The sequence below is a fragment of the Macaca fascicularis genome, chromosome 12 (genome assembly GCF_037993035.2).
Source record: "Macaca fascicularis isolate 582-1 chromosome 12, T2T-MFA8v1.1".
In the NCBI taxonomy this organism is placed as follows: Eukaryota; Metazoa; Chordata; class Mammalia; order Primates; family Cercopithecidae; genus Macaca; species Macaca fascicularis.
Genome location: NC_088386.1, coordinates 81,679,299 through 81,700,479, shown reverse-complemented (window position 1 = coordinate 81,700,479; position 21,181 = coordinate 81,679,299). Strand labels below are relative to the sequence as shown.

At 33.8% G+C, this 21,181-nt stretch overlaps 1 protein-coding gene across 2 annotated transcripts in view; it reads left to right on the top strand.

The window, feature by feature from the left end:
* The window catches only part of LOC107126927 (uncharacterized), a 519,804-nt gene that overhangs the window by 361,998 nt on the left and 136,625 nt on the right, over positions 1-21,181 (top strand). The window contains exon 5 of one of the 2 annotated variants that reach the window (XM_065525743.2): positions 13,787-20,893. The exons of the other annotated variant lie outside the window; for it this stretch is intronic. Coding sequence (XP_065381815.1) covers positions 13,787-13,851 — 65 coding nt within the window. The 3' untranslated portion in view covers positions 13,852-20,893. Of the gene's footprint in view, positions 1-13,786; positions 20,894-21,181 lie in introns of those variants that run through there. 2 annotated transcript variants of the gene reach the window in all.

Below are 21,181 nucleotides of genomic sequence, written 5' to 3'. Positions count from 1 at the left end.
GGTAAGCCTAGTTGGATTTTATCTTATTTTCTTTACCAAGCTTATACAATTTCACTGGAGATGGTTTCACTGATATGCTTCTTTTGATGAGCATAGAGGCCCTTTTATGCCAACACAGCCCTAGCATCAAGACTCCCAAACAAAATGCAAATGATTAGGCTAGTATATAGCACAGTTCTAACTGGTGAGTGATAATGTTAGAAAACAATCCAAGTCACGACGTGAGAATAATACTACTTAACTACAGATATCTGAAAAATAATAGGCTCCAGTTGAAAAGAGAAAATCACTACTCTTTGAATCGGTCACATCTGCAGAGGAATATTAGAAACTTAGAATCTGGGATTTAAAGGTGCTCTGATGTCATTAACTGATCCCTTCTTCCACTCACTAAATAAATGCTGCTCACATGCTGTTCATAGGTCCTATTTTGCTGTGCAAATGGTATGGTCATCTGCTTTAAGCTTTAAAAAACATCAAAAAGAACATTGGTCCTACATGGCTCTTTGAATTTGGTCAAGGTCCATTTGGCATAATTTGAAAATTGATAGGTTTCCACATATTGGCTATAATACTTTTGAAAGCCAACCTGCAGATGACTTTACAATCTGCCGATGGAAAATCTAATCATTACCACCTGTTCTTGTCTACGGCACAATTCTTATAAAATATTTCCCTGAATACATGAGACTTAAAATATTATTTAATTATTGTTTTCTTGCTGTGCTATTGTTTTCATTCCAAAAGAAATAGTTTATTAATAACATGCCAAGAATTCTCTCATTTGTATTATTAATTAGATACAAATTAAATATTTATTTTAAAAATAATTTCCAGAGTGATGTCAGCAAGATGGCAGAATGGGAGTTCTCCAGTTTCACTTCCCTTCACTGAAATCCAACTAGCCGCTATCCACAGGCAAAAATATCCTGATTATTCCAGAATTTGGGAGTGAGGCTGAGACACATTTCTTGGACTGCAGAACTGACAAAAGCTGCAGTGCAATAAGAGGAATGCCACACACCCAGAATCCCCTGGACTCACAGTGTCTACAAAGCGAAAAGTGAGTTGGAGGCAAATATTCAGCTTCCGCACCATTCTGGAACGCTTTGCAAGAGGTTCACTGCTGCTTTATCCCATGGAAAACAATGGAAATGCCTGTAAGGCTGGATTACCTGGGGTCAGTTAGAAACAAAGAATGGGGTGGGACTCATAGTGTGCAGATATTGGTGGTTGCTTTACCTTCTGACCAATGCAGATGACACTCTAAAGAGGGTAGCCAACAGTATCACACTGTAGGACAAATGGATCATGCCACTTCCAGACCTGAATATCTAGCCAGCATTCTCATATGGACTGGGGGCTCTCCTTAAATTGTCCCCTTGCAGACAGTCAGTGAAAGGTGAGTGAGTAACTGCAGAGGGAGCATCTGACCTCTCCACCCTTAGTGGCAAAGAGGTAATGCAACTAAGTTATAGTCTTTTCATTGAGTCTTCTAGACACAAAAAGACAACTTCAAGTCAATTACCCACACAGAAAGTATCTGGCCTAACTCAACCTCAGCTCCTCAACCTTCCAAAGTGCTGGGTGGCGTGAGCCACCACACCTGGCCCTATAATTACTTTTAATAAGATATTTTATTTAATCGAATATGTCAAAACTATTTTACATGTTAGGCCACAAAACAAATCATAACAAATTTAAAAGACCTAAAATAATATGAAACCAAGTTTTGAGATAATTTCAGCATGAAACTGGAAATCAATACCAAGAGATATTGAGAAAAATAAACAGATATGTGGAAATTAACATGCTCCTAAATAACTAATGGGTCACAGAATTAATGAAAAAATACCTTGAGACAAACAAAAAGGAAAATGCAACATATCAAAACTTATTAGATGTACAAAAGCAGCCCTAAGAGGAAAATTTACAGTGACAAATGTCTATAAGCAAAAATATGCTATAATACAAATAGGCAATTTAATTGTACACCTCAAGGAACTAGAAAAAGAAGAACAAGCTAGGCCCAAAGTTACCAGAAGAAAGAAAATAGCAAAGATCAGAGCAGATATAAATGAAACAGACCCTAATAAAGTGAGAAAAAACTCAACAAAACCAAGAGTCAGATCTTTGGAAAGATCAACAAAATTGATGAACCCTTAGCTGCACTAACAAGGAAAAAAAATAAATAAGATTAGACATGAATCAAGAGAAATTACAACTGATACCACAGGAATACAAAAGATTATAAGAAGCCACTATGAACAATTACACACCAAAATATTTGATAATGTAGAAGAAATGGCTAAATGTCTAGTCACATACACCTACCAAGACTGAATAATAAAGAAACAGAAAATCTGAACAGACCAGTAATTAGTAAGGAGAATTAATCAGTAATAAAATGTCTCCCATCAAAAAGCACCCAGGAGTGGATGGTATCAGTGATGAATTCTACCAAACATTTAAAGAACTAATATCAGTTCTTCCCAAACTTTGCTAAAAATTGAAGTGGAGAGAATACTAATAAACTCATTTAAGGAGACGCATTACTCTAATGCCAAAAAACAGGGACACTATGAGAAAAGAAAATTACTGGCCAATATCTGTAATTAACATAGATGCAAAAATTCTCAACAAATATTAGCAAATAAAATTCAAGAACGCATTAAATAATTATTAATCATGATCATCTATTTACCCCTGAGATACAAGGATGACTCCATATATGCAAATCAATGAATGTGATATACCACATTAAAAAAAGATGAATAAATATTGTATAATCTCAGTCAGTATAGAAAAAGCATTTGACAAAATTCAACACCCTTTTGTGATTAAAAAAAAATATTAGCAGCAGATTAGGTATACAGGGACTATATCTCAACACAATACAGGTCATATATGAAATATCTGTAGCTAACTTATTCTCAGTGGTGTAAGTTGAAAATGTTTCCACTACAATCAGGGACAAGATAAGTCTATTCACTCTTACCACTTATCTTCAGCATAGTACTGGAAATTCTACCCAGAGCAATTAGGCAAGAAAGAATTAAAAGGCATTTTAATAAGAAAGGAAGAAGTGAAATTGTCTCTGTTTTCTGATGACATGATCTTATATAGACAACCCGATAGACTCCATCCAAAAACTGTTAGAACTAATAAACAAGTTCAGTAAAGTTACAGGATACAAAGTCAACATAGTGTTTTTATATGCTAATAACAAACTATCTGAAAAGAAATTTCAGAAATCTCATTATGATAGTAGTAAATACTCAGGTATAAACCTAACAAGGAGGTAAAAGACTTGTATATTAAAACTGTGAAACACTGAAGAAAAAAATTGAATGAAATACAAATAAATGGAACATTATTTTGTAATCATGAATTGGAAGAATATTGTAAAACCAAAGTGATTCACAAAATCAATACAAGTTCTATCAAAATTCCAATGTCATTTTTCACAGAAATAGGAAAAATGATCCTTAAATTCATATGGAACCAAAAAAGATCCCAATAGTCAAAACAGTCTTAGTCGAAAAGAACAAAGCTGGAGGCATCATACTCCCTTATTTCAAAACATATTGTAAAGCAACTGTAGATAAAACTTCTTCATGTTACTGTCATAAAACTAGATATATTAACCATTGAAACAGAATATAAGACCCAGAAGTAAATCCATATATTAATGGCCAATTGATTTTTGACAAAGTTACCAAGAACACACGATGAGAAAAGGACAATCTCTTTAATAAATGTTATTGGGAAATTGGATATTTACATGCAGAAAAATTAAATTAGACTCTTATCTTACACCATGTACAAATATCAACTCAAAATGAATTAAAGTTTTGAATGGAGGACGTGAAACTGTAAAACAACCAGAATTTAGGGTAAATACTCTATGACTCTACTGATCTGGGCAATGATTTTTTTGGATATGACTGTAAAAACATAACTAACAAAATCAAAAATAGACAAATTGGATGATAAACTACAAAACTGCTGTGCAGTGAAGAAAGCAATTAACAAGGTAAAGAGACCAACCATGGAGTGGGAGAAAATATTTGCAAAGCATACATCTAATAAGGGATTAAGTGAGTAATAAAAAATGCCAACAATTAAATAGCAAGAAAACAAATAACCTGATTTAAAAATGAGCAAAGGACCCAACTAGACAATTCTCAAAGAAGACATACAAATGACCAATAGGTACATGAGAAAATGCTGAGCATCAGTAATCATTAGGGAAATGAAAATCAAAACTACAGTGAGATATCACCTTATGCCTGTTAGAATGGCTTTTATCAAAAAAACAAAAGATAACAACTGTGGGAGAGGATACACAGAAAAGGGAACTTTTATGTATTGTTTGAGTGGATGTAAATTTATACAGCCATTATGGAAAATAGTATGGAGGTTCCTCAAAAAATTAAAAATAGAACACATGATCCAGTAATTCCACTTCTGAGTATATGTGAAAAGGAACTGAAATTGCTATGTCAAAGATATATGTGTACTTCCATAATTGCAATAGTCAGAATATGAAGCCAATCTAAATGTCCATCAGAGGAGGAATGGATAAATAAAATGTGGTAGATATACACAATGGAATACTATTCAGCTTTATAAAATGGGGAAATCTCATCATTTTTCAACAGCATACATGAATCTAGAGGACATTATGCCAAATGAAATAAGGCAGGCATTGAAAGACAAATATGACAGGATCTCATTTATATGTGGAATCTAATAAAGTTTAACTCACAGAAGGAGAGAGTATAATAGTGGTAGGCTGGGGGTAGGAGGTGGGGACAAAGGGGATAGAGAGTTATTGATCAAAAGGCACAAATGACCCTGGAATCTAAAATATAATTTCAGAGAAAAAAGGTACAAAGTTTCATGTAGACAGGAGGAATAGATTTGACATCTATTGCACAACAGGGCAACTGCAATCAATAATTCTGTATTGTATATTTCAACATAAAGTAAATTTCAAATGCCTCACCATAAAAAAAGATAGAAAGAGACGACAGGTATGTTAATTATCTTGATTCCACATTGTATGTATATACCAAAATATCACATAGAATCCATAAATTTATATAATTATCATTTTTCAACCAAAAATAACATTGATAATTAAAATTTATTTAAAAATTACAGCAGCATATCATCAGTTTATTTAAAACTTAGATACAAACATCAGAATATAAATTATATCTTCTACTTATAGAATTGTCTTTGTTAATGTGAGCTACATTAAAAAATTGCTAGAACAACATAATTTATTCTGGATAGCTATAAAGTAGATATTGTAATGACATTTAGATAATGAATGTGAAATGTATTACCATTAAGTATTACATCAATATAATTCATTTAACATTTTTTTCTTTATATGAGGGGACTTCAAAAAGTTCATGGAAGAATGGAATTACAAGATGAAAATAAAAAAATTAGCTTTATTTTTCAACATAAGCACTTACAAAAATTGTCTTTGTTTGATGAGAGGAAGGAACAGGAGCATTGTGGTGGTGAAGAATAACTCTTTGTTGGAGCTTTCCTGTGTGTTTTTCTACTGAAGTGTTGGCTTTCTCAAAACACTATCATAATAAGCAGATGTTATTGTTCTTTGGCCTTCCACAAAGTCAACAAGCAAATGCTTCGAGCATCCCAAAACACTCTGCCAGGACCTCTGCTTTTGACTGGTACTTTTGCTTTGACTGGAACACTTCCACCTCTTCATAGCCATTGCTTTGATTGTGCTTTGTCTTAAGGATCATACTGGTAAAACTATGTTTTATCTCCTCTTACAATTCTTCAAAGAAATGTCTCAGGATCTTTATTCCACTTGTTTAAAACTTCCATTGAAAGCTCTGCTCTTAACTGCAGCTGATCTGGGGGCAATGGTTTTCGCACTCATCAGGTAGAAAGTTTGCTTAACTTTAAATTTTCAGTCATAATTGTGCTACCTGAACCAACTGAGATGTTGATGATGTTCGCAATTTCTGCTGTTAATCATAGGTCCTCTTCCATAGGGCCCAGACAAAATTAATTTTTTTTTTAAACAAATTGATGTAGATGCTATGCTACTGTGGACTTCATGTTCAACAACATCTGGTCCCTTCTTGAAATGAGCAATCCATTTGTAAACTGCTGATTTTGGAGACTGCATTGTCTCCATAAACTTTTTGAAAAGCATCAGTGATTTCATTGTTCTTCCTCCCAAGCTTCACCATAAATTTGATGTTTGTTCTTGCTTTGACTTTAGCAGACTTCATGTTACTCTGAATTCAGGGGCTCTTTTCAAGCTGATGTCTTATCTTTCTTAGTGCTTCAAACTACATCCTGTTCATATATGTCATAACAAGTTCGTATGAGTTTATTTTGGTGCAAAAAATAATTTAAAATTCATGTATTTTGTCAAAATATGCATTTTCCACAAGCCTTTTGAAGACAGTTATATATTAGAGTGGTTTTGCAACTGATTTTTAAATGTAAAACACCATATTGAAAATAATACTCAAAAGCTTAGTAGATGAAATAGATAAGAGTGAAAGAGCTTTTTTGTTGTTGTTGTTTTGGATCCTCCCCAATCACGTTACCCATTTCATCTCTTATCTCCTTGATTGACAGCACCAAGATAACCTTAATGTTTGGTCGAGTTGAGTTTACAATCATGGCACAAACTTAGGGTCAGAAATGGAGATTATTCCACCACTTCATTTAGTATAAATTAAGTGTAGTATTTTAGAGTATGATATACTCAAGTTTCCTTTTCAGTATCCTCATTTTGTATTTGGAATGTTCTGAGATATATAGAGTCCCTAGCAAAGTACATTAGGGATTGGGCTCTATACAGAAGCCTAGAATGTGCCTGAAATATGAATGCAATATTACAACCCTATTGGGTATATTCCTCGGTGGGGAAAGCAGGCAGCAAGGTTGAAATCTGAGGGAAACCCTGCCTAAGCTGCTCAATGTTGAATAGAGTGAGCAACTCCAGATATTAAGGTAATTTGTAGAGTTGAAATATTTAAACAGACAATACTTAAATCTTTGCTTATCTGGCATGTGAAGAATCAAGCTGCTTTCAACTCAATCTGATGAAATAAAAGAGATATAATAATCATACTTGCAAAGTTTATGGAGCAATTTATATTTAATTGCAACAGAAACTTTCTAAATGTCCTGTAGCAGCAGATAATCTGAAGATTGCTTTAGAATTCCTAATGATTGAGGAAAACTTTTTTCCCTGATAATTCACAGTAACAGAAAAATTCCTCAGATTGTGAGACCATGGATTTAAAGACTTCGGTTTTGCAACATTACCATTATAGTAGCAAAATAATCAGAAAAAAAAAAAAAGCCTTTAGATCAGGGTACAAGTAATTTACTATAAATTTTCCACTATTCAACTCATAGATTTATTTTCTTGAATTCTCAATTAGAATTGTGGCCAGAATTATATCTTTACTCCATATTTTGCTTTTAAATTGTTGTTTGGGATAAAGAAAGAAGCAAAAATAAACATGCAGTTGCCAGTTTGATATAGTTTGTCTATTTAAAATTTCTTAGTAAGTTGTTTTGGCGATTTTTTTTTTTTTTTTTTTTTTTTGAGACGGAGTCTCACTCTGTCACCTAGGCTGGAGTACAGTGGCGTGATCTCGGCTCACTGCAACCTCTGCCCTCCGAATACAAGCGATTCTCCTGCCTCAGCCTCCCAAGTAGCTGGGATTACAGGTACCTGCCACTGCACCCAGCTAATTTTTTTGTATTTTTAGTAAAGATGGGGTTTCACCATCTTGGCCAGGTTGGTCTTGAACTCCTGACTTCATGATCCACCCACCTCGGGCCTCCCAAAGTGCTGGGATTACAGGGGTGAGCCGCCATGCCCGGGTTTTGGAGCTCTTTTAGGTACATAAGGATTCCTTTCCTGCTCTACAGAATGCCTGCTTCCCTTCTTTCTCTGCTGCTGGAAAGAGAGAAGAATATACAAACACTAAGAACACTAACAGTGGCTTCCATTTCCTACCACTCTTTCCCTGCTATCATTCTTGCCCTGGGAGCCGTGGTACCAGTGTCATACAGCCTAGGGGAACAAGGCAGAATTAGGGAGATCTTTATTTTTGCCTAGGTGATATGCAAGCAGCCTCAGACCATTTGGCATCTAACACATTCCTTATATCAGTTGTATTATTGCATTGTGAATGTTTAGGCAGCTGAAAACAATGCTTTTGGTGGACTTTAAGAAAACATCATGCTAAGTCACCAGCAGTTCTATTCAATTAAGTTTCCTGAAATCTTTCTGTATTGTGTCCTACATTGTGAATCATATATTACACTGACACAAAGTTACGTGGTGCAATTTCAGATCTCTGAATAATAACTAGATGAAACTGCAGGGTTCCTTGTTATGAATCACAAAAATGATTTCTTTTCCTCCTTATTGAGACGTTGTTAAATAATATTGAAAATGTAAGGTGATTAATAATGAGGAAACTTTGCTATTTGATGTTTTCATGCAGAATTTCCTTTTGTTTATATGTGAAGATTATAGGTTTACTGTTGTTCTAGATTTGAATATTTTCATGTAATGAAAAATGTAAAGGATTATTTGTATGGAAACCATAACACTTAAGAATGGTACATCATCAAAAGTTTAGATCATAGTTGTATTTTAAAAAATCTTCCATGTCTGTAGCCATTTAGAAATATGCAAGGTACATACTTACTGAGAATATCAGATATTTATATTGGAATATATCACTACAAAAAGATATGCCATGAGAGAAAACAATTACAAAATTTCTCATTCATTTATTCTTTAATTCATTCATTCATATTAATTCAGTAAATATTTACAATCTATAATGATAGCAGTGCTAAAATTTGAGGCAAAACATCAGTTAAAGTCATAGCAGTAAATCTTGAAGGAAAGAAACACAGTCGATGATATGGCAATTATATTTTTCCTCAACTAAAGAAAAAGTGTTCTTTCAGGAATATAGAAGTAGCTGATTGACTGTGACCTCACTACATGCTTAAGATGTGAGCTACATATTTATATGAATTTAAATTGCTTATATCTGATCATTCTAATGATTCTGAAATAGTAAGATAGAAGAAAGAAAGTGGTACCAATGCTGGTAGCAAAACTTTGGCTTTCATCTTGAAAAGGTGTCAAAGTGTTATATAATGCTAGAGTAGATTTAGAAAATGTTAGGTCAATGGAGGAGATTAGTCTTCTGAATGAGTACTAGCAAATGCATGGAGACAACCTATAATTCTGCTAAATTTGAAGCCATATCAGATTTTTTTTATATCCCATGAAATAGGTATTACTTTCTTTGCATTCAACTCAAAGCAAAGGCCCTTTTCCTAGAAATATAAAGTTCCAAAGTTGGAAAAAGTCTATTTGAGACTATCTAGTCTACCCTATGAAAGCAAAAACTTCACTGAACAATGTCAAGCAGGCAAGGAAAATTTTATTTAAAGCTACTGCAATATAGGAGAGTACCCAGAAGGTAGTATGAACTCAATTCCATTGATACAAAAGGCAGAAGAGTTTTTAGTGTTTGCTAATTGATTTTACCCAAAGGAAGAGTAAACTTTCTCATATATTTGTGACAGGCGAGAGTTTTTAAACTTGGAGCAAGTCATCCACCTAAGTTAGGCTCCTATTCTCTATATTCTTGATGATTACAATTCAAAGGGATGGCTTCCTGATCCTTGAGAAAGATATTCTTGGGTTGCAAAACTGGCAAGAAGCTTTTAAAAAGATTTACATTTCAAGGGAGCGGAGAAAGTATTTACAGTTACAAGTTTTCTGAAGTACATGTTCTAAGACAAGGAAATGGAAGGATCTCTGTGGTCAGGACACCTGGATTTCCTAAGAGCTAGAGTGACAATATCCTCATAAGTGAATGGAACATACTATATATTCAGCTGAGAATTAGTGAAAAAATGTATAAATAAATTGATAAGTAAAACAATATGTATATGAAAAAGTAGGCTCAAACCAAAACCGCTAGTTTAGTACTGCGGGGGACAAAGTGGACTTTAAAATACAGTATTTCAAAGTTCAAGAAAGAAATCAAATTATTTGCTAGAGTTATGAAATCAGATTGGAAAATTACCTTTAATAGTCCCTGAACTTTAGCAAGATCACATGTAAACAATTCTAGAACAGGAGTTTCTGCTCTTTTAAAAATAATTCAAGGAAAGGATTTTCAAAATGTCCTTCATAATCTGCTTCTCAATTCATAGATACTATTTCCCAGTAAATTTAACTTTAATTTAATTTTTTCATGCTGGAGATTAAAACCCTTTCCTTTATGCTCATGACATACATTGAGCTAACAATAGCTAATAATCTATAGTTAGAAAAATTTAGATTTGAAACAAATCTTTTTATCCCCGAGGTAACTGAAAAGATAGAAATGGTAAGTTTTTTCTAAGCTTGCACAGCAAATTATGAAGAGAGATGGTTGAATGCAGGTGTGCTAGTCCACTAACATAATTCTTTACTCTTCTCTCAGAGCCTTTCCCAGAGTTCAGTCAGACAATACGAAGCAGATGAAAAGCAAGGTCAAAGACTAATAATTCTGACTGTATCCTATCCTAAGTATTCCTGCGAGTTAACTAGAAGAACTAAAAAAAACCAAAATCCATTATTATTTGAAACAAAACTACCCAGCATGTATAACATATCAGCTCCCTTAGCTACCATAATCCGTTAATCATCAAAGAAGCATATGTTAGGTTGTCCCTGGTTTCTTTAGTAGGTATTTAAATATTAGGTGACTCCTAATTTTATTTTAGCTGAAAATTAATATAAGTAATATTAATATATTAAAATTAATTTATATTTTCAAAGTATGATTATAAAACTATACAATTATTAAAAGAAGATCCTCAAGTATCGTCTAATACCTGCATATAATATTAGATACATTACATTATATATATTTAAAATCTTGAAGACTTCTAATACTTATGTGTTAATGGTTTTATAGTCATACTTTAGAATGCCTTTGAAACTTATTTACATGGCAATGCCACTGTTACATATGTAGCATGGATTCCATAGGATGAAGGTCCTATGACTCTACTGTGGTAGAAATAAAAAATAACTAACTTGAAATAATTCCATAGTTCTTGAATAGGACTAAGCTTGTGATAAAAATGAACAAATAATATTTACAAGTATAAATAAAAATGATTTAGGCAGGCATTGAGGTACACATCCATTCTTAAGCTGTGATTCTTTTGTGTGTTTCTATGGAGGAATAATTTGAACAACTGGAAAATTCCTTAGTTTCCTCAAAAAGCCCATCTCACGGTATTTTTTGACAACTAATAAGCATTACTCTTTCATCATGTGGACATTTTTTTTGAAAGGGGTTAGGTAAACCCTAAAGGCAAAAATAAGCTTTTTTGTACAGCTCTCTTATTCCTAAGGAGATAAATGGAGAACTATTAGACATGAAAAAGCCTGTAAATTCATGATTTACTCAATTGAAGCCAAAGTATCAGAGTTGTAGTAGGGGCTTGAGAGAGTATTAAAAAGATTCTACAGCATTTTGAAAAGTTCTTTGAATTATTCAGAATAGGCTTGTCTGTGCCGCAGAAAGTAAAAGAACACCAAGCCCTAATGCTTTCATAAAACAAAGATTTTTTATCCTCACTCCTGTAAAATCAAATGAACTTTGGCTAGCCCTTCCCTGTCTTGCAGCCAGGCCATCTGGAGCACATGGACTCCAAGGTCACTGTAGTAGAATAAGAGGAAGTCATAAGACTGCAGAGAATGTTTTTAGTTGCCAGGTCTGGAAGTGGTACTCTTCACTTCTCCCATAATCTCAATGGCTGGAACTCAGTCCCTGGCTCAACCTTCCTGGAAAAGAAGTTAGGAAATATAATATTTCTATGTGCCCAGCAAGAGATAACAATGTGATCAAACTTGTCACCGAATCTACCATAATCTCCCAGTCATAGTCTTTTCTAACTTCACCACCCAAATTGTGTTACAAAATCAGTATTCACCAAGTGTTTATTGCATTTATGTAAAGATGTTCACTTCCTTGACATGAAATGTAATTATTTACAGTAGCTACAATAATTGAATGTATTCTATTGATTGATTGATTGATTGATTGATTGAGACAGAGTCTCACTCTATTACCCAGGCTGAAGTGCAGTGCAGTGGCAGAGCCAGTAGAGTGGCTTATTGCAACCTTTACTTCCAGAGCTTAAGCGATTCTCCTGCCTCAGCTTGCAGAGTAGCTGAGATTACAGGCGCGTGCCACCGCGCCTGGCTAATTTTCGTATTTTTAGTAGAGGCAGGGTTTCACCATGTTGGCCAGGCTCATCTAGAACTTCTGGCCTCAGTTGATCCACCCACCTCGGCTTCCCAACGTGTTGGGATTACAGGTATGAGCCACCATGCCCGGTCTATTCTATCTATTTATATAGTATTAATTTTTCCAGCACTGCTACCAAAGTGTCTTAAATCACACTCTTTCTTATAAATATTAGGTTCTCCAATAAGGCATTGAAAATATTGAGTTGCATTCAATTCATAGCTAAATTCAAGGATGAATACTATAAAAATCAATATCTTGGGTTATTATTTATAGATAAATTAATGTATATCTACCAAATATGCAACTAATAAGAATGGCATGCTCTTATGAGGGTTATACTAACTCTTAACAGCAGCCCATCACATTCTATCATGCTTCCACTTTCCATATAGGAATCATTTCCAGTTATAAGTTCTAGTGAGTAGGTTCCAAGAATACAATTTCTGGACATATGAAGTACAATCTGTTTAAAAAATATAATGAATGCTCTCAGGAATAAAAGTATTAATCTTGCATTTAAAAGGCATTCTTTAGGGACAGATAACTCATGTAGATAAACTTGTAAATACTTTATTTTCTTCCTTTGTACCTAGTTCCAGAAATCACTTACAATAAGGCCTGCATAGGTAGTTCAAGTCCAGAATCTCTTACTAAATACTGTTGGGGACAGATGTAATTGGCAATTCCTAATTTTTACTATTTTTTTTGTTATTGGAGGAGGTAGGGAATTTCCAATTCTATATGTCTATTCTATGAATCTGTCACATATCCTATTTTCTTTTGCCTTTTACTCACATGTCAAACTCTGGATGTTTGCAGGTATTATTAAGCATAAGTACTTGTATTATTTGGTAAATAGTCAAGGAGAAATTTTGTACTGCTTTGGGAGTAAGTTCAAAGATAGCAGGGACCATCATGTTGCAGACTCTTAGTAAAACAGCCTTCTCTTTTAGTAAAAGTTGCCTTTTCCATGTTATTTCCATTGTGTCTCACAATGCAGTACAAATACGGCATGAGGGTCTATTCAATTTTTCTCTTAACTCAAGCTGCATGAAATGCACAGTGACGTTAGAATATTAAAAACTCTCAATGGCATTCTTCTCTTAGAATTTGGATTCAGTAGGTGGATCTAAAATACACCACATGGGCTTAATTATTAGTTTGAATGACGTCCAATGTGGATGCTGTGGTTTCCTAGATTCCAGATCCAATTGCTATGAGAATATCTCCCTCTTTATTCTCTGCTTCTTCATGCATGCATGCATGCTTTGACAGGCATCATGGGAATCACCAAGGCAGCAGATGGTCTATGCACAATTCCCTCAAGCATAAAACAACATTTCTGTACTTGTCGTTGGGACCTTAAATTGCACACTGTTCTATCTGATTATTTTCAAATTCTGGATTTGTTGCAGGGACTCAAAACAACTTGCATGAAAGAATTGAGACAACAAGAAGAATTAGAGGAGCAGGTATTTAGGTTGAAACTAAATCTTATGTAAAAGTCACTAACACTGTTTTGTTGTTGTTGTTGTTGTTGTTGATCATTGATGTTATTTTTTTGTGACCTCTGAAAATATTAGGCAGTGCTTGGGGTGTGCATCCTTATTCAACCAAATAAATAAATACTAGAGTTTTTTTTTCCCTGAAATGGAACAATATGCCAATGTGCAAATGTTTACTTTCTAATCTTAAATTGCATGTAATTCATAGAGATAACAGCAAAGGTAATAAAAATAGATACAAAACCATAATATACTAAATTGATACTTAATATACTTATCACAGTAATCTGTTATGAGTTTTTTTATACACAAATTTTTTATGAGAGTTATTTCTACCAGATGTTGAGATAGTGGAAAGTAAGATTTGTGGATGTTTGAAGAGCTTTGTATTCAAAGAAACTAGTCCAGAAAGATTTCAAAGAAAGATATACAAACCTACTGGGCTTAAACAGATTTTTTAATTTGGATTTTCTACTTTGCTCTCAATTTCTAGGCTTTAACATCTCACTCTCTCAAGGTACTTTAAAATGGGGTAATGTGTTAAACATTTAAAGAAATTAGAAATTTGGTTCCAGCAAAGAAATTGTTTCCAGGGGAAAAGAAAGTTGTAAAGAAAATGCTTTAGAAAGGAGGGTAACAGTATGTAATGAGAATGGGAGAAGTGAACACGGGAGTTCTCATTACCACATGAATTTTAATCCTGACCTGAATTGCTCTTGTCTAAGCATAAGTCCATACTCCATCAAAGGACTTGGTTTTCTGAGTCATCACCCCCTCACTGTTGCATGTGGGAATCACACAGTAAAACACGTGATTTTGTGAGTCTTTATAGAGTTCTTCACAATACTGGGATTAGTTTCAAACTTTTTACATTTCACAAGGATTGTGATGGAAGCAAAGATTTTCAATTTAAATGATTAGGTTTCAGTTTGACTACTAATTGGGATAGTTCACATAAAAGTTGGTGAATGGACATTAGGTCAGAGTACAATAAGATTTGGGGGAATATGAAAATCGTAATTCTCCAAAGTCTTGATAATATCTAGTGTTTAACTTCTGCCAACTACTTTTTATATATTCTTCTGTCTTTGTTTATTTTCGACCATATTGTGGATCAGGGGTGGTGGTTGCTAAATCTATTGACTCTTCCTCTCATAAAGTATTTCCCTCTAGCATGCAATGCTGTTTGACAGCATTTTACTTACAGTAGAACTTTCAAAATTGGAGTCAATCCTCTCAAATCCTGCCACTGCTTTATCAACTAAGTTTATGTAATATTCTAAATCTTTTGTTGTTATTTCAGTAATGTTCCCAGCATCTTCACCAGGAATAGATTCCATCTCAATAAATTACTTTATGCATCCATAAGAAGCAACTCCCTATCTGTCAAGTTTTATAGTTTCTCCTCTGAACTTTTAAACCACCCTGTGTCATTTGTGAGGGTTGGAGTCAACTTCTTCCAAACTCCTGTTAGTGTTGATATTTTGACCTCCTCCCGTGAATCAGAAATTTTCTTAATGTCATCTAGAATGGTGAAGCATTTTTAGAAGGCTTTCAATTTACTTTCCCCAGATCTATCAGAAAAATCACTGTCTGTGGCAACTATAGCCTTATGGGGGATAGTTCTTACATAGTAAGACTTCAGAGTTAAAATTACTTGATCTATAGGTTTAGAATGGATGATGTGTTAGCAGGCATGAAAACTACATTTATCTCCTTTGTGCATCTCCATCAGAGCTCTTGGGTGACCAGGTGCATTGTCAATGGAAGTAATATTTTGAAAGGATTTTTTTTTTTAATCTGAAAAGTAGGACTCTATGGTGGGATTAAAATATTCAGTAAATTATGTTGTAAACACATATTCTGTCATTTAGGATTTGTTGTTCCATTTATAGAGAACAGACAAAATAGATTTAGCATAAGCCTTCAAGGTACTAGGATTTCTAGAATGGTAAATGAATAATAGTTTAATCTTAAATTCATCAGCTACATTAGCCTCTAACAAGAGAGTTGGCCTGTCTTTTGAAGCTTGAAAGCCAGGCATTGTTTTCTCCTCTGTGAAAGTCCTAGATGACATCTTTTTCCTATATAAGGCTGCTTTGTCTACATGGGAAATCTGTTTAGTGTAGCCACCTTCATCAATGATCTTAGTTAGATCTGCTGGATAACTTGCTGCAGATTCTATATGAGCATTTGCTGCTTCACCTTGTTTTTTTATGTTATGGAGAAGGCTTCTTTCCTTCAACACTATGAACCAAGTTCTAATTTCAAACATTTCTTCTGCCGCTTCCTCACTTCTTTTAGCATTTATAGAATTGAAGAGTTAGGTCCTTGCTCTGGAGTAGGCTTTGGCTTAAAGAAATGTTGTGGCTGGTCTGATCTATCTAGACAACTAAAACTCTCTCCATATTAGAAATAAGGCTGTTTCTTTTTCTTATCATTCATGTATTCACTCAAGTAGCACTTTTGATTTCCTTCAGGAACATTTTCTTTGAATTCACAATTTGGCTAACTGATGCAAGAGGGTTAGCTTTCAGTCTATCTAGATGTTTGACATGCTTTTCTCACTAAACTTAATTATCTCTAGCCTTTTCTTGAAAGTGAGAAACTTGAGACTTTTCACTTGAATACGTAGAGGCCATTGTAAGGTTATTTATTGACCCAACTTTAATATTGTTGTGTCTGAGAGAATAGGGTGGCCCAAGGACCGGGAGACAGATGGGGGAATGGCTGGTCAGTGTAGCTGTCAGAACACATACATTTACTGATTAAGTTCTCCATCATATGCGGGTATGCTTCATGGCACCCCAAAGCAATCACAATATTAACATCAAAGATCACTGATCACAGATCACCATAACAGATATAATAATAATAAAAAGTTTCAAATATTGCATGAATTACCAAAATGTTACACAGAGACATGAAGTGAGTACATGCTAGTAAAAAGATGATGACGTGACAATAGCCTTTCTCGAGGGTTTTCCCAAATGTCAAATTTATAAAAATTGAAATATCTACAAAGCACAATATTGCAAAGTGCAACAAAATGAAGTATGCCTCTATTTAAATTTTAATTACTTTAAGTAAAATTTAAAAATATATTTTTCACATACACTAGCCACATTTCATGTGCATAATAGCACAAGTGACTAATGGCTACCATATTGGACAGTTTAGAGTGAATGTTTTCTCCATCACAGAGAGTTCTATTGAACAGCCCTAGTCTAGCTGCCAAATACCAAGGATGATTAGCTCTCTTCCTTCACAGAGTAACATCTAAATAAGCACATATTTCATAGTACTATTCATTATGTAACTCCTTGAGTGTAATCTTAGAAGATATGCAATTAAAAAAGTGTTAGATTGCATTGGTTCTTAGGATTTTTAAAATATTCTAACAACGCTCCAAGTTCGTTTAAATGGATAAACTATTTTGCCTAATGTTTAATTTTGAACTTTTGTTATAATATTATTTATTTAGAAAGAGAACCCTTGTCTTATTTGGAATAAAGCTAACACTTGTGGATAGCAATATAACAATAACAAATCTTCTAAAGTAACTCACTGCAAGGATAACTTAAAGGCAGAAAAACTAGGAAAATGTTGATCTGTTCATCTTTTTCCTTTCATCTTTCGTCCCCTGAATTAATTCCCTGCATAACTAGGAAACACACAGAGATCTCATTGTACTTCTTGATTTAAAAATACATTTATTTTTATCCTTTTATTTCTCCTCCTTTACCTTCAATAAAAAAATGAGAGTTTCAGTTAGAAGACTAATACAGTATAAGAACATCTATCTTTTCATCAGTTAACTGCTACTTTATTTTCTCATTCTTTTCACAACCGTATGACATATTTCTACAGTTGATATAAAGTATTTTATAATGGTTGTAATAACCTCGACTTTGCTGTTTAATTATATTATGCTTATATACAATGAACTTAATTTACTAAAATAAAGTATACAAGTCTAAAATCCTCAAGGTGGAATTCAGAGATCTCCATCCAATGACCCTATCTTACTCCTTTAGCTACTTTCTTCACAGTGCCCACAAATCAAACTCTATTCTAATTTCACTATTTAAGTTACAATTTTTCTATGGCTATACTCAAGTCTGACCCATGCTGTAAACTAAAGGATGCCACCTGAAACCACACAGGAGCATGGGGTTGCTCAGGCTCCTTGCTTGCTCATTGTATCACTCTTTATTCTCTGATGTCTGGTGGGCTGCCACCTTAATATGCTGTCAATATTTGGAAACCACTATACAAACTCAAAGTTTGAGAACCCACATTTCTGTCATACATACATTCTAATGTTATGGAGAGTGAGCTACTGTTGTCATTGGTGGAGGGTTGGGTGAGATGTGCACTAATGTTTGATGGGGGAATTAGAGCATAAAAACATTTACCACCTTCTCTACGAATATCATTTATCGACCGCTAATATTTCAATAATGTGTGAATAACGACAACTTTTGCTTTTATACTTCTTTTTCTACTGTCATATTTTGTTAGGTTAAGATATTTTTAAAAGCATACAATAAAGTAAACAGAATAATAAAACCAACCACCATGGTTTTACCATTCAGCTCTATCAGAATCTAATAATGTTTCTATTATTGACCCCTGATTTTGATTTTTTAGGGTTTTCTTGTTTCTTTTCTTGTTTTTTTTTTTCTTTTGCTTTAAAGAAATAGAACATTATAGACACAGTTGAAGTATCATATAAACCTTTTCCAGTATCTTTCCACTTCATCTTCAGAAAAAAAAAAAATATCTAGTCTTAATTTGGTGTTTGGCAGGTTATGTCTCATTTGAGTAGGTGACATTAAGCAAATACCTTAAGGGGGTTTGTGTAGTTATTGGATATGAAAACTTCAAAATATTTTCTCAGGTCTCTTGTCTTACAGCAGAATCACATGTTTAAACATTCTTTTATGAAAGTTTGCATCATTGTTTTCCATAACATAACATATGTTATTTGTGTATAAAATGTCACACTGACTGGTTTTTCCTTTATGAAGAAATATGGAGATATTACTTTATAGATTTATGGGTTCTAATAGCAGGTGAGAAGCTTTCTATCATACTTATTCTTTATTTTTTTTTTTTTTAGGATAATCTGTCTTTTCTCTCTAGTGGTTTTTAACATTTGTTCCAGCTGCAGTTTCACTAGAATGTGACTAGCTATAAACTTGTATTTATTTATTCTGATCAATACAGGAAGTTTATTTTTGATCTGCTCATCAAATACACATTTGTACAAATTTCTCTACTATTCATAATTTCTTCAATATTTTTAGTAATTTTATCTGATACACACTTCTTTCTTAATTACTTTATGACATTTATATCTATGTCTTTCTGTGCTGTGTTTTAAGTGACTTATTCAGCTCTATTTTTACTACACAGATTCTTTATTATCCTGTCCATATTTTATGTTTAAATAGGGCTTTTTATTTAAGTGATAATATTGTTCAACTCAAACAATTCTTCCTAGAAACAATGTTTTTTGTTTCATTTCTGCCTATCTTATTTCATAATTTCCTGTTTCTTGTGACTTTTACAGTTTTTAAGGTTTTATTTTAAACGTTTGCTGTAGTTTGAATATGGTTTATTTTGTCCCCTCCAAACCTCATGTTGAAATTTGAACTCCAATATTGAAGATGGGGCTGAATGGGAAGTGTTTGGGTCATAAGGTAGATCTCTCATGAACAGATGAATGCTCTTCTGTGGTGGTGGGTGATTCTCACTCTGCTAGTTACCAGAGAGTTGGTTGTTAAAAAGAGCCTGGCACCTCTCCCCTCTGCTCGTGCTTCTTCTCTCACCATGTGGTATCTACACATGCCCTCTTCCATGAGTGGAAGCAGCCTGAGGCCCTCACCAGAGGCAGATGCCCAATCTTGAACTTTCCAGCCACCAAATTGTGGACCAAATAAATCTTTTTTCCTTTATAAATTACCCACCCTCCGTTATTTCTTTATAGGATCACAGAACAGACTAAGACAGTATCCAATATAAGTCTTTGACAGATTGTTCTATGAAGTTAAATGTCGTCTGGACTGCACACCTATTTTGATGTTAATGTTTAATTGCTGCCTTTCTTATCATTGAATTTTTCATATTTTCTTTTTTTGAATTAGTGAGTTTTGTGGGGTTTTTTGCTCCAACTCTTTAGAGCCAGATCTCCTAGTCTGGGTCTTGGGAGCAAGGTGTGTTCTTAGCTGTTCTGATCATGCAGTTTAGTTTTGTCCTTCTGCCTTTTTGCCCATATATTTATATCTGTCATAGCTACATTTAGCAGATTGGAAACAGTTTAGATTCATCTTCCTTAAAGACTATGCTGGTTCTGTCATGAGTCTTCCCACCTCTTGACATTAGCCCATGTGCCTGTTTCCAGTTAATGTTTCTTTTGGAGCAATACTGATATCCATTACCTCACCAGAGCCAAACTTGGGATGCTGCCTGTCTCTGGATCCACAGTGCAGCACACTTGCTGATTCAGTCCCATTAGGCAGGGAAGTTGGATTTCTGGACCACAGTAATTTGTCTTATATTTGAGTCTAATCATAGCACTTTAGTTTTATATTTTTATATTTTTCCTATTATTATTTTGTTGATATAGTGTAGAAGTAGGTGCCTTAAAGCATAAACATAACACTGTATTGACTGCACTTTGCCTATTTGACATTGTTTCTTCTCAAAGTATTACATTTAAAATACTGGTCTCAAGGTATTGCATTTAAAAGTGCTACAAAGTGTGTTACTTAGTGAGAATATGTTGAGGGAGATGAACTGCTCCCTCTTTTTACAGCCAAATTAAGCTACCAACTAAAGCATAATAACAAAGTGATATCCTTTCAGTTCTGTCTTCTGGTTATTTGGGGAGCAATAATAATGAAATTCCCAACTCACACCAATTAATATTATTTCATTCATTATTAATAGAGCCTATTTTAGCAACTTCAAAATTTTTTCATTGGAACACTCTTTTCAAAATAAATAAAAGCCTTTGCATTACAGTTAGTTTTAAACATCGTGAGGGTAAGTAATGGAGTCATTTTTTTCTGACACCCTCTTATCTAACATATAGGTAAACACACAGATAAACCTTTAAAGTGCTGTTTTATTAAGCCATAACTTTTCTGATGTAAGAAAACATTTAAATATCATCTAATTCTACTTTTTATTTATTTGTGCTTGGATAAATTAAGTAATTGGCATAGACTCATACAGCTAATGTATAGCAGACACAAATTATCTTGTTTCCATGACTAGATTTGAAGTTCCTGAATC